The 11493-nt window shown below is 35.0% G+C and overlaps 2 protein-coding genes across 3 annotated transcripts; one reads left to right on the top strand and one right to left on the bottom strand.

Moving 5' to 3' along the window:
* The first annotated feature begins 3584 nt into the window (after positions 1-3584).
* LOC114726750 (uncharacterized) lies at positions 3585-5608 on the top strand. 2 transcript variants are annotated; one of them, XM_028913441.1, is made up of 4 exons: positions 3585-4002; positions 4727-4855; positions 5139-5325; positions 5459-5608. In XM_028913441.1, the coding sequence occupies exons 1-3, from the start codon at positions 3661-3663 to the stop codon at positions 5316-5318; spliced, it is 651 nt and encodes a 216-aa protein (XP_028769274.1). In that variant the 5' UTR covers positions 3585-3660; the 3' UTR covers positions 5319-5325; positions 5459-5608. The 2 variants fall into 2 exon arrangements, with proteins under 2 accessions (XP_028769274.1, XP_028769273.1); XM_028913440.1 differs by lacking the exon at positions 5459-5608 and having other exon boundaries at positions 5139-5457.
* Positions 5609-6425: 817 nt separating this feature from the next.
* Positions 6426-9978, bottom strand: LOC114726749 (uncharacterized). Its single transcript, XM_028913439.1, has 9 exons — positions 9820-9978; positions 9603-9683; positions 8602-8691; positions 8281-8450; positions 7698-7767; positions 7475-7554; positions 7269-7331; positions 7075-7151; positions 6426-6755 (listed from the first exon to the last, which is right to left on the bottom strand). The coding sequence occupies exons 1-9, from the start codon at positions 9895-9897 to the stop codon at positions 6655-6657; spliced, it is 810 nt and encodes a 269-aa protein (XP_028769272.1). The 5' UTR covers positions 9898-9978; the 3' UTR covers positions 6426-6654.
* Positions 9979-11493: the final 1515 nt, after the last annotated feature.

Genomic DNA, 11493 nt, shown 5'->3' with positions numbered 1-11493 from the left:
GCTATCTCTCCGGTCGTTTTTACAACTTACAATTTTCTTAATATGTCTGATTTTTTTTATAAATTGTTATTTGAAAATATCCAAAATCTTAACATATCTCTCATGTTCGAACTCGAATTCTAAGCCTGCTGGACAGTATTGTTGCTAGAACACCAGACCGCTGACAATCTTAGCTGATTTTTTTAATCATTTGTCGTAACGCATAAAGAAATTAAAAGGATTAGTTTAATTGACCAAGGCTCATGATATATATAGATATATACAAACACACATATATGTATTTCTTATTCTTATTGGGTGAACAGAAACAGGCAACGTGACATGTGAGCCCAACGTGAAAAGAATAATCAGTGGGAGACAACACCCAACGACTAACGTGGGGTTCAGTGAATGTGTCACAATCTGGAAAGAGGCAAAGGGCAGAAGGTCAAATTACGAAACCCAAACCCAATTGTCACTTCTCTCCCTCTTTCATCATTGTCACTCTCCACATTCCCTTTCCTACATAAGCAGTTTTTTTATGATTTATTTTGAATAGTTTATAAATAATTTTTTAGTTGCTGAATTTTTTTTGTCGCTGACCAAAAAAATATTTTTTTAATCATGATTTATAAAATATAAAGTAAATATGTTAAAATAATTTTGTATCTACTTAGCGAATATGCTCATAAATGTTTATAAGTCATAGATTCAAACAAACCCTGGGTCTGCCGGGCCAACAATGACCTTATCACCTTATCTTGATTTTTTGAGGGGAGAAAAAGAGTTTAATTTAATAGTTAGCGTAACTTTATTAAATAATGCTTAAAAAAATTAGAACTAAAAGTAACACTTATTTAACCATGAGGTTAGCATTTCATTGAGTCGATTCCCTCACTCGATATTGTTTTTATGCTGAGGAATTTTGCATATAGTGCACGTTGTTTCGTTTTGTTATTTTCAGTTGTGTTTGGTGTGCTTTCTTGACTGGCTATGACGGTGACTTAAAGTGGGTTTGTTTCTCCTTGATTATTAAAATCACAAATTTGATTAAGAGGGGAAAAAAACAAGTCTCTCACTCGATGCCATTTGCAACAATTATGGTCTTACTTTCTTTACGCCCTTGTCTTTCTCTTTCTGTCTTAATCCGCTCATTAGTCAGATTTTACAATAAATTACCATATTATTTCCGGTCCTGATTATAAGACCTCGTTTATAGACTATAAATGAGGTCTTATAATTAAGATTGGAGATAGTACTTACTGAAATAATGTAAGCTGTACAGTTATAAGCTGGCCAAATTGGCGGTAAAGATGAGATTTTTAATGGATACAGATTTGGGGTTTCAAACAAACCCTTCTATTTCTAAGTTGAATGGTTAATATGTTACATATAAATTTTATACTGTTTTATTATTTATGATTCAAGATCAATACAAAATTTTAGTCAATAAATATCAATGCAACTTTTTTCATTCATAAAATTTTATACCAATACCATATAATATATATTATGAAAAGGTTTAAGTGTGTTAGATATCTCTGGTTAAAAAAAATGTGTGTTAGTTCTTTTTTTCCCCCAATATATGAAAGTTTAGATGAATTGGGTCCTTACATCGGCAGCGAGATTCAAACTCACAACCTTGTGGGTCATGAGCCAACTCCTTACCAATTGGATCAACTCTTATTGATACGTGTGTGTTAGATATACTTCAAAGCTTAGAATGAATTTATAAAAGTACTTGAAGACATCGTTTAACGATAAGGTTTTCGCGGTTTTCACATTATTTGATTTTGTTAATCATATAATTTTTCTTTTAAAAAATAAATATTCAAATGCAACGTGCATTGAACTTCGAATTTCTTTTTAAAAAATAAATATTCAAATGCAGCGTGCATCGAACTTCGAACATTTCTAAGGTTTTATACATGGCACATGCGAGTAATCATGGAACACGGACATCCAAATATACTACTCGGTTCTTAATATAAAAACTAGTTAGCTAATTTAAGTAAATAAAAAAACTAGTTAAATTAGTTATTTATAATAAATAAGTGTTTTTTTCTAAAATATTCTTGCTAATCAAATATATTGATTAAAATTATTATTACCACGAGAATTACCTTAGAAAAAAATGGATGAATATAAGAAACAAAGTGGATTGGGATATTATATTTAGGACCAAAATAAAAGTGAAACGAACTCTTATATTAAAAACCGAAAATAGTATATATATTAAAAATAACAGAATAAAATCAATTAAATATTGGCATCATAATCACACAAGAAATGAGGCGCAGAAAATTATGGGAGTTCCTAGGTTCTCGGCAGGGAGCATGAATATCAAGTGGTGAACATGGCTTGTTCATAAGTTTCGTACGATAATGCCTCGCATATGCTCCATCCTAGTTCGTAGTATTTTACTATAAATGATATGAAAGGAGGCAGAAACAGAAACTCTCTTAACAATAATAATAATAATAACAACAAATACGTTAACAAAAGAGTAGCTTACGTGTGATTACTAGTATTTGCCGCTCCCTTCAGTTTTATTCATAAAACTCTCCAACCCATCCCAAAAAACAAAAGAAAGAAGGGAAGGCCCGTGCAAAAGATCCCTGTAAATTTATCTCTTATTCTCTTCTTAATTTATTCTATATATATTTGTGAATGCATTTTTTCGTCTTATTTATTATGAAACATTTTTAGCATGTCTTATTAAAATAAAATAAAATTCTAAATTTCATTAACTCTATCTTTAATAGCTTTTCAATTTTTTTTATTTAACATATACTCTCTTTTTTCATCAACCTATTTGATATACATGCCTCATAACTTTTTCCCAACAATATAGTACTATATTTTATATTTTAATACTCATCCCTTCTTTAATATAAGACCTCATTAGAGTGTTAATGTTAATCCTACATATAACACTTATTTTACATGCTCATCGTTTTTTTTAAAAATTAATTTTGTTAATACTTCTTCAACAATAATCAAGTAAGAGAAATATTGAGAGAATTAAGAAAAATTATCAAGGTGTTTTGACAAAAATATAGTAGCATCATATTAACTAATTTAACTAATATATTTAATCTACTCAAATTAATTAATTAAATCTTAGATTGAGAATTAGAAAAATACTCCTCCGGTCCTTAATATAGGACTCAATTCTTAAGTTGGTTTTGGTCTTAAATATAAGACTCATTTCTCATATTTATCAATTTTCTCTAAATTACCCTTATAGATACTCCCTCAACCATAATCAAATGGGAGAGGGAAATGGGTATTAAAAAAGATGATTATGGTGTTTTAGGAAAAATGTGTCACTTTTCTTATAATTAACTAACTTATCTAACTTCCTTAATTTAATCAAATTAGTTAAATGGGTTTTATATTAAGGATCGGAGGAGTAGTTAGTTTGTTTTTATGAACAATAAATGACAGTACCATTTTTTTTTTGCTAAACACCGTATATTCAAATTTATGCGCGCAAAAAAAAAGAAAAAAGATTGAAGTGTATGTGGGCTTGATCACTGTTGTTTGTTCAGCAACACAAATTCCGTGACATAGCTCTTTACCCCGAAGAACCCATACGCACGTTGAAGAATTCTTTCGGGCTGCCTGGTGTCGGTGTCTTCTTGTTTTACACTTCCAGGCTTCGCTTAAATTCCTCATATGAAAACCATTACGAGCTCACCTCACTTTCTTTTCCTCTTCCTTCTCCTTCTCTCTCTGCTTCTCCTCGTTTCCCGCAATCCCCAGTTTGTCCGCTTCGCCGAGGGCGCCAAGCGACGAGTCCACATCCCTGACGATTTGGACGACGTTGTTGACGACGAAGAGGACGATGCTTGGAGACAATGGGGCAAGAAACATTCATCCTCTTCCGACTTCGATCTTCCGCCTCCGGAGGATTTCTCCAATATGGACATCTCCCAGATCCAAGCTGCGATGGCCAAGCGCCAATCCGGTCCCGCAATCGGATTCGTTAAGCTCCGGTTAGGGGTTCCTCGAACTCCGGTAAGTATCTTCGCTTGTATACCATTGTTTTATTAGCTGAATTGGAGCTTGACTTTGAATTGGACGTCTGATTTCGCTCATTATGCTCGCTGGGTTCGGGCTGTGCACCATGGACTTGAGCCGCGGTTTGCTTTCTGGTCTTTGACATCCCTGTTTTGCAATCTTGAAGTAAATCTTAATATATTGAGAGTAATGGTAAATTGACTGTATGGGGATCGATTTCGCTATCGCTGCTTTAGCTTTGACGATATCTCTCGACCTAACGAGCAGCGAGAGTACTGGCTGGCATGACAGGTGTTGAAAACTAGCAATGCTGTCACTACATCATGATGAAATATGTAGTGTTTAAAGCTAATTCTAAGTGTGACCTTGTGTGATATTAATGACATGGCTTCATAGTCAAGTGAGAAACCGAGCTCAGGCCTCAGGGTTTAGAAATATGATTGTGCCATTATGCTTTGTTCTTGTGGTACTGGGATTATAGAGAGGAATGTTTAATGTTTATTAATTTAAGTAGTTTTGATTTGACATTGGAACTTGGAACCTTGTGTCTCCTAGTTCTCAGTGGCTTGCATCAACACTGGACATTTTGGTTGGAAGCTGTGAAGTTGTAGCGCGCTTATTGTTTAACATTCAAGAGAACTTTAACTTTTAGCTTCTAATTTTTCATGAGATGCCTTATTATTTACTTTGTAATAGAAATATATTTTGTGCCTAATTTCAGGAAATTGTGGGCAACATTGCAAAGAAATGGACTGAAATGATGAGAAGTGGAGCTGTTGGAGCAAGGTTCATGGGTGTTGATCTTAATACAGTCATGTTTAACCTGGAATCAGGCAAACAACTTGAAGAAGTATGTCATTTCTTCTCCCTTGGTTATAACTTTTCATTTATTGTCTTTTAATTTTAAATATAAATATAGTAGACAACGGTGAAAATAGCAGCTGGTGATTGAGTTATCGGTTGTGACAATCTTCAAACTGCTATCCTTTTCTAAATCCTTATGCTTCTCCCCAAAAATTTCTTAGAGGTGCTCTTGTGTGTTGCGTTAGAAACGAATTTTCTACATCTTGAGGTTTAGTCTGTAAATGAAGCTTTTGTGTCCATATAATCTCATTTGCGTACTATGTTATCAGTTGAAGGAATTTATCTTGAACGAACCAGAAGCATATGAGATGAAGATTGGGGATCAAGTTTTTCGAAGACCCGGAGATCCTCCTCTGGACGAGGTTATTGGGAGGCTTCAAAGTGAGAAAAACAAAGCAGATAACGCTGGACCTCAGGAAACTGATGCACAAATGAAAGAGGAATTGTAATTGAGCGGTATAGCTATGATTCTCTGGAGAAAATGACGTTTCATCTTTTCTGAATCTTAACCACCATGTTCGTTAATTTTGTAGTTCCTGACCCACTATCCAACCTTTTTGAAGTAAATACATTACATTTCACTTTTCAGCACGTGTGCGCGGGCGTGAGTACCCTTCATGATCCAGTTCCCGGATGTTGCTGAACGCAGCAAGCATTTCGTAAACCAATCAACCTGATAGTTTACCATGTTTTATTTATTTATTTAATGACGGATTTGAACTTCATATTTTTACTCGTATTTCACCCTATTTTTAGTTTTTTACTAATTAAACTAGCATTACATGATAATCTCTGGTATCATCGGGAGGCAAGATATCTGGGATGGAAATGCCTGTGTGGGTCGTTTGAGTATTCTCAGTTGTTAGAATTAGATTAGCATGTTCAATTTCTGAACTGGTCGACTTGAAACTCGATCAAACTCTGATGAAAACTCAAGTTTTTAACCAAATCTAGGACCTGAGCAGGTAGTTGAAGAGGTCTCGGGCTGAATTTGAAATTAATTCACTAAAGTGGTCTCTTCCCCTGAGAATTGAAATTGATTTTGGCAGCAATTCGAGGATTCGAGTATGGACCCCTTGAACAAATAAGCATCTCCACCAAGCATCCAATGAAAATGATTTTAAAAATATTTCCTTGTTAATCGGAAGTCTAAGATGAAAATCACGAAATATAACTGGTGGTTATATCAAGTTTGACTTTTTGAAAAGTTGTACTTTCCAACTTGAACGTGTTTCAACTTTCAAGAACCAGGTTGGACAGGCCAACGGGAATGAACATTGAGGATCAGTCCCCTGTTTCCCTCATGTTGTCAGCTAAAACTATTCTGTAGAAGTAGGCCCGAATCCTTGAAACCTCTTTGTCTAATAGTAACTAGTCCACTTTTGAACATTGGTTTGAGAAAGATTAACAGCTTCATGAGCTTCGCTCTTTATTTTTCTTTTTTGATAATAAAAAAAACTTCACCCTTTTATCATCCAATTCCATTCAAAAGTTGAAAGGGTGTTCGAACGACGCCAGACAAAATAACCGAATCCGTGCTATATCTGGCAAATGAATGTGAAATCATTAGTACTTTCCAATGCAAGATTTTTTTATGCGTTGTTTCAGGAATAAAAATTATGTTCGACTCCGCAAGTAATTTGAGACATCCTAGTTTCCACTAGCAGGGACACATAACAGTACAGTTTAACAAGAATGAAAATAAAGAAAATTTTCAGAATCTCTTGATTGCTGGAGTTATAAATGACATCGAACAAATAATTAATTCAATTATTATCAAACCGCTTACTTCAACTTCTTACTGAAGTCAGAGATCTCAAGAAGGCGAATCCTGGGAATAGTTGCCGCTTCCTCTCTCTCTTTTTGAGTGTTGTACCCCCAATCCACTGATCCCAACAAACAAACAGGTGAGCTTATCATACTCTTATCTTAAAGAAAGCAAAATAATGCACCAACGCAGAATGGGAGGATGCAAAAGTTTTAACTTATTGAGGACAACTTTTTGAGACATCATATGCAAAAGATAGGTGATCAAATCAACCATGATTGTTATAGATATAGATATGCCAGAAGTTTCTTCAGATTCCACCTTGTCATGTTTACATGATTATCTTTTGCAAACGAAGTCTATTTTGAACCCAAATCACATCCACTGTGGGAAAGGATTTACTTTAAAATTATGTCTTGTAAAGAGGAGAAAGTTACCTAGATACAAATTCCATCCGTCCAACTCAGGCTCCTTGATAACATTTTTTAAGGTTGCTAGCCGATCTTCAACAAAGCTGAATGAAAAAAACGACTTAATTTCTTGTAGATCATCTCAACAATAACAGAACTCCATTGATAATGATCTGGGACCAAAATTTGTATCGATCGCTGTAAATAGCAAAATATCTTACTGAAGTCTGAGCCCTTGGTGCTCTGGTTTCTTCTGAAGCCGCTTCAGCACTTCCACCTTTGGGCTATTAGAGAAAATTGAATCGTCCATGAAAAACTAGCTTTTTTCAATTGAAATAAGAGAGGAAAGAGACGATAAAAGCATCAATGCACTGCAATCCACAGCAAGTCAGCGAATCAAAATATGTCAAATATGTCACATACTAACCCAGTTCCAAGGCCAAATATTCTGTCTGGCGGAATGGTCACACCAGCAAGCTCTCGAAGCAAAGCATCAGCAAAACGGCTCTGAAATTCAAAATAGATGACAGAGGAAAAGGGCACTAACTTTTTAGCATACCACCCCCTTTATTTCCATTGATACTGAACCTGAAATTATATATCGCAAAGACCATTACCTCCTTGTAAGGAGAAAAGGGAGAAGGTCAGACCTGTTTTGTGGTGACAATGTACACTCTTGAGCTTGCAAACTTCAGTGCATCAGTAACGCCAGGATAGAATCTACGAGGCAAGGCAGTTAGCAGAATTATAATGTTTGAAGGGGTAAAAAAAAAAAAAAAGAGGAAAAAAAAATTCTGACAGAATACGAATTTATCACTCTATAACATAACACAACATGGAGGTCCATCTCCTCAACACCATTGATCACGACCTGCTACTCTGGTGGTTGAGTTGGTATAAGTGCTTATGCCCAACATGAACCGGCCAAAATTTTTTATGATAATGCAGGTCCATGCATGACAAATCTAACTGTACACTGAAAAATTTTAAATTAAATTCTAAATAAAAAGTCGGAGACCAAGACAACCATATGTAAGCACATTAGAGATACTTTTTAGAAAGCCTCACCTCTAATGTGCTTACATATTTATCCAACAATGGCATGGTCTATCTCTCTTTTGTACACGTGTTCTACCTAATAATCTCTCCTTTTCATAAGACTTTACATGCGTCATCATGCATCTGGCATAATTGTACGAGAATAATAACTGATTCCCTAATTGATTGAACTACCTGTTTGCACCAATCCAAGTAGTGAAATCATTCTCCAACCATTCATCTCTGATTTTCCCAAAAAGATTTATTAGAGCATCCCTATTTTCTTCACCCCATTCTTTCATGATAATGGGCTTCAGCGCAAGCCAGTTCTCCAATATACCCTCAACTGTGAGCCCCTCCGCAACCTTGCAGAAGAGCTATATCAGTCAACTGGTCTAGTGCCCACACCAGCGATTTGAATACATATGTAGATTCAAGGCTACAGTACTCATGAAGAGTAATAAAGTTCTAAATCGCTTATACATGATAAGAATGGGTCAAAGGAATTATACCCACCGAAGACTTCCTGATGGAAGGTGTTCTTGTCTCAAGCAACAGCCTCACAAGCAAAACGTTTTCATATCCAGTTTCCACCACTGGTCGCACCTAACATTCAGAATTATTGTTTATTTAACGATCTCATGCAGAGGGAGAAAAGAGTAGCCAATCATTCTGTATGGGATTTTTCTTGAAATTGGAAGCACCTAAAATAATCATCATGACTCTCCACACCTAAAATAATCATCAAAACAAACCATGATAGGATTGCAATCCAGCAGAGCAAGCTTTAATGCCCCCAAGCTTTTTCATTTAAAATGGACCAATTCTGAATTCAAGCTCAGCGTTTAATCTAGCCAAAAGTTTTGGTCAACCTCCATTTAATTATTTTAATTATTAAATGAACTGATTCTGAGCTGTACGCGTGCTCAATGAGCTCAGAGCCAAATTTTCAATATCGACTCGTTTGCTAGAAGAGTTTGGATAATTAAGCGAGAGGGGGGGAAAAAAAGGAGAAGAATCTAAAAGAGCTTGACAGGCTACTCAAGCTCATTCATTCATTCATAAGTGGGCCGAGATTAAGAAGACAGCTTCAAGTAGTTCACAGAAAGCTTGATTCATTTACATCTCGAATTACATTACTAAGCAATAAGTGCTATAACGTATTTAACAAGGAAACCAGCGAAAGGAAATTCCCCCATCAAATTCTACTTTACATTCATGTTCAATCTTTAAATTCCAGAGTGTCTATGGCCTTTTTTTTTTCCTTTTGTCCGTTTAAACAAGACATCGTTCAGAAGCTGGAGATCGATTCAACAAAATAAATCCTCAAAAACATAAAGCATTAATTCATTATCTAAACTTCCAGCAAATTAAAGTCAGTTTCTGGTTTCCTTCCAATTATGCCTCCACTCGTCAGAGATTTTCAGCCAAATTACAGAATCAACAACAAAGTTAATCTAGGTAAAGCAGCATGAATCCTAGCATGAACCAAATTTAAACCATCCATAAATACTAACCGCATACATCTGGTCGATAATCCAATCTTCTGTGGCTGAATCCACGCCGTCAAATAAACCAGGCCATCTCACCTTAGCAGCCTAAAGAAAAGATGCAAGATGCAAGACAAACAAATGAGCACCTTAATCTACGTATCCTGACACAAATATCTGCTGAATTTTCGATGCTTTCTTCAACTTTCTCGAGGTCAATCGGAGGAGGATAAAGGAGGCGAACCTTGACGGCGGAGATAGAGCTCTCCCCACAGCTATCACACAGAACTCCATCGAAGTCCAAGGCGTACAAGTCCCCCATTTTCGTCGAGTCTCCTAATCGTCCCTGATCCTAGATTGGTATATAGATATCATTCGCTCCAGTGGTTTAATACTTTGTATTTACCCGCCATCCGTACAGCTCCTTTCTCGCGGCTCTTTTCCAATGAAATCAACCCTCCATTCTTGCTGCTATCCCCAATGAAATCAACCCACGTGTCCACGAAGCTGGTCCGTTTTTCTTTTTCAAAATTTTAGTCTAGACTAATTTTTTTCTGCCTCACATTGAAAATCATAAGTTTACATTTTTTTTTATTTTCTTTAACTCACACCTCATCCCTCTTTGCTCTATTTTATACTCCATATATATATATATATAAATATTCATGAGTTTAAATTATCCCATCCTAACATAATAATCACGTCATAATCAATCATTTGCACTAACTTTGAAACGCATGTTTTCCTTTCAAATTCTCTTAGAAACCTTTTTTACTGTATATGTAAAAAATGATTGAAGGCACGTAAGCATTCACTTGATAGAATTGGACTTTCCAAATAATTTTTTGCATATTTTGAAATATAAAGCCGAAGACATTTTAACTTCTGGAAAAAGAACGAGTAGAGGATAAGAAGAAAATATAAAAAAATTGGATGACAAACATGTGAGAACAAAATCCATAAGGACAAGGAAGGCATCATCTTTCTTCATTGTAGATTATGACCCCACCCCCAAACAAAAAGGGGCACCTCCATATTTAATGCTTTCCTACACTCACAAACAAACCCATCCCAACAAAAAGAAAAAGAGACAGAAAAGAAAAATCTAACAGCAAGGGATTGGGCAGTACTTTTTTTTTGTTTTAAAATTATTTTATCCTTAAACATAACACGTGAAATTTATAATCCTCCAAAACAAGAAAGTTAGATTCTTAAACAAGATGTGTTGAGATTGGATCCATTCATATGCATGGAAATTAAAAGGCTTTATTAGCAGAGGCAAAACCCACATTAATAAACTACTACCTCCGGTCCTTAATATAAGACCCTGTTTGACTTTTATTTTGGTCCTAAATATAAAACCCCAATCCATTTTGTCTTTCATATTTATACTTTTTTTTTTCAAAATAGCCCTTCTAATAATAAGAGTTCTAGTCAACACACTTGATTAATAAGGATATTTTAGGAAAGACAATACTCCTCCGGTCCTAATTATAAGACCCAATTGACTTATTTGAGGAGATTAAGGAAGTAAGTTAAATTGGTTATTTATAATAAATAAGTGTTGTCATTCCTAAAATATCCTTGCTAATTAAGTATATTGGCTAAAACTGTCATTATTAGAAGGATTATCTTGGAAAAAAATGCATAAATATAAGAGACAAAATGGATTGGGGTCTTATAATTAGGACCAAATAAAAAGTCAAATGGGGTCTTATAATAAGGACCCGAGGAGTACCTATTTAGGACAAATAACAAACTCAACTTACTTCCTTAATCTCTTCAAATTAGTCAACTGGCTCTTATAATTAGGACCAGAGGTAATATATGGGAGTGATTAGTCAATAGTCATGGGTTGAATTTTTCTTTAATTTGTTTAAAAAAAGAATGGAATGAGTGATAAGTCTTAAGCCATCCG

This window comes from Neltuma alba, unplaced genomic scaffold (assembly GCF_004799145.2).
Source record: "Neltuma alba isolate B1F8T4 unplaced genomic scaffold, ASM479914v2 tig00012402_pilon, whole genome shotgun sequence".
Taxonomy (NCBI): domain Eukaryota; kingdom Viridiplantae; phylum Streptophyta; class Magnoliopsida; order Fabales; family Fabaceae; genus Neltuma; species Neltuma alba.
The sequence above is the reverse complement of the archived record's forward strand: the minus strand, read 5'-3'. Positions and strand labels throughout refer to the sequence as shown.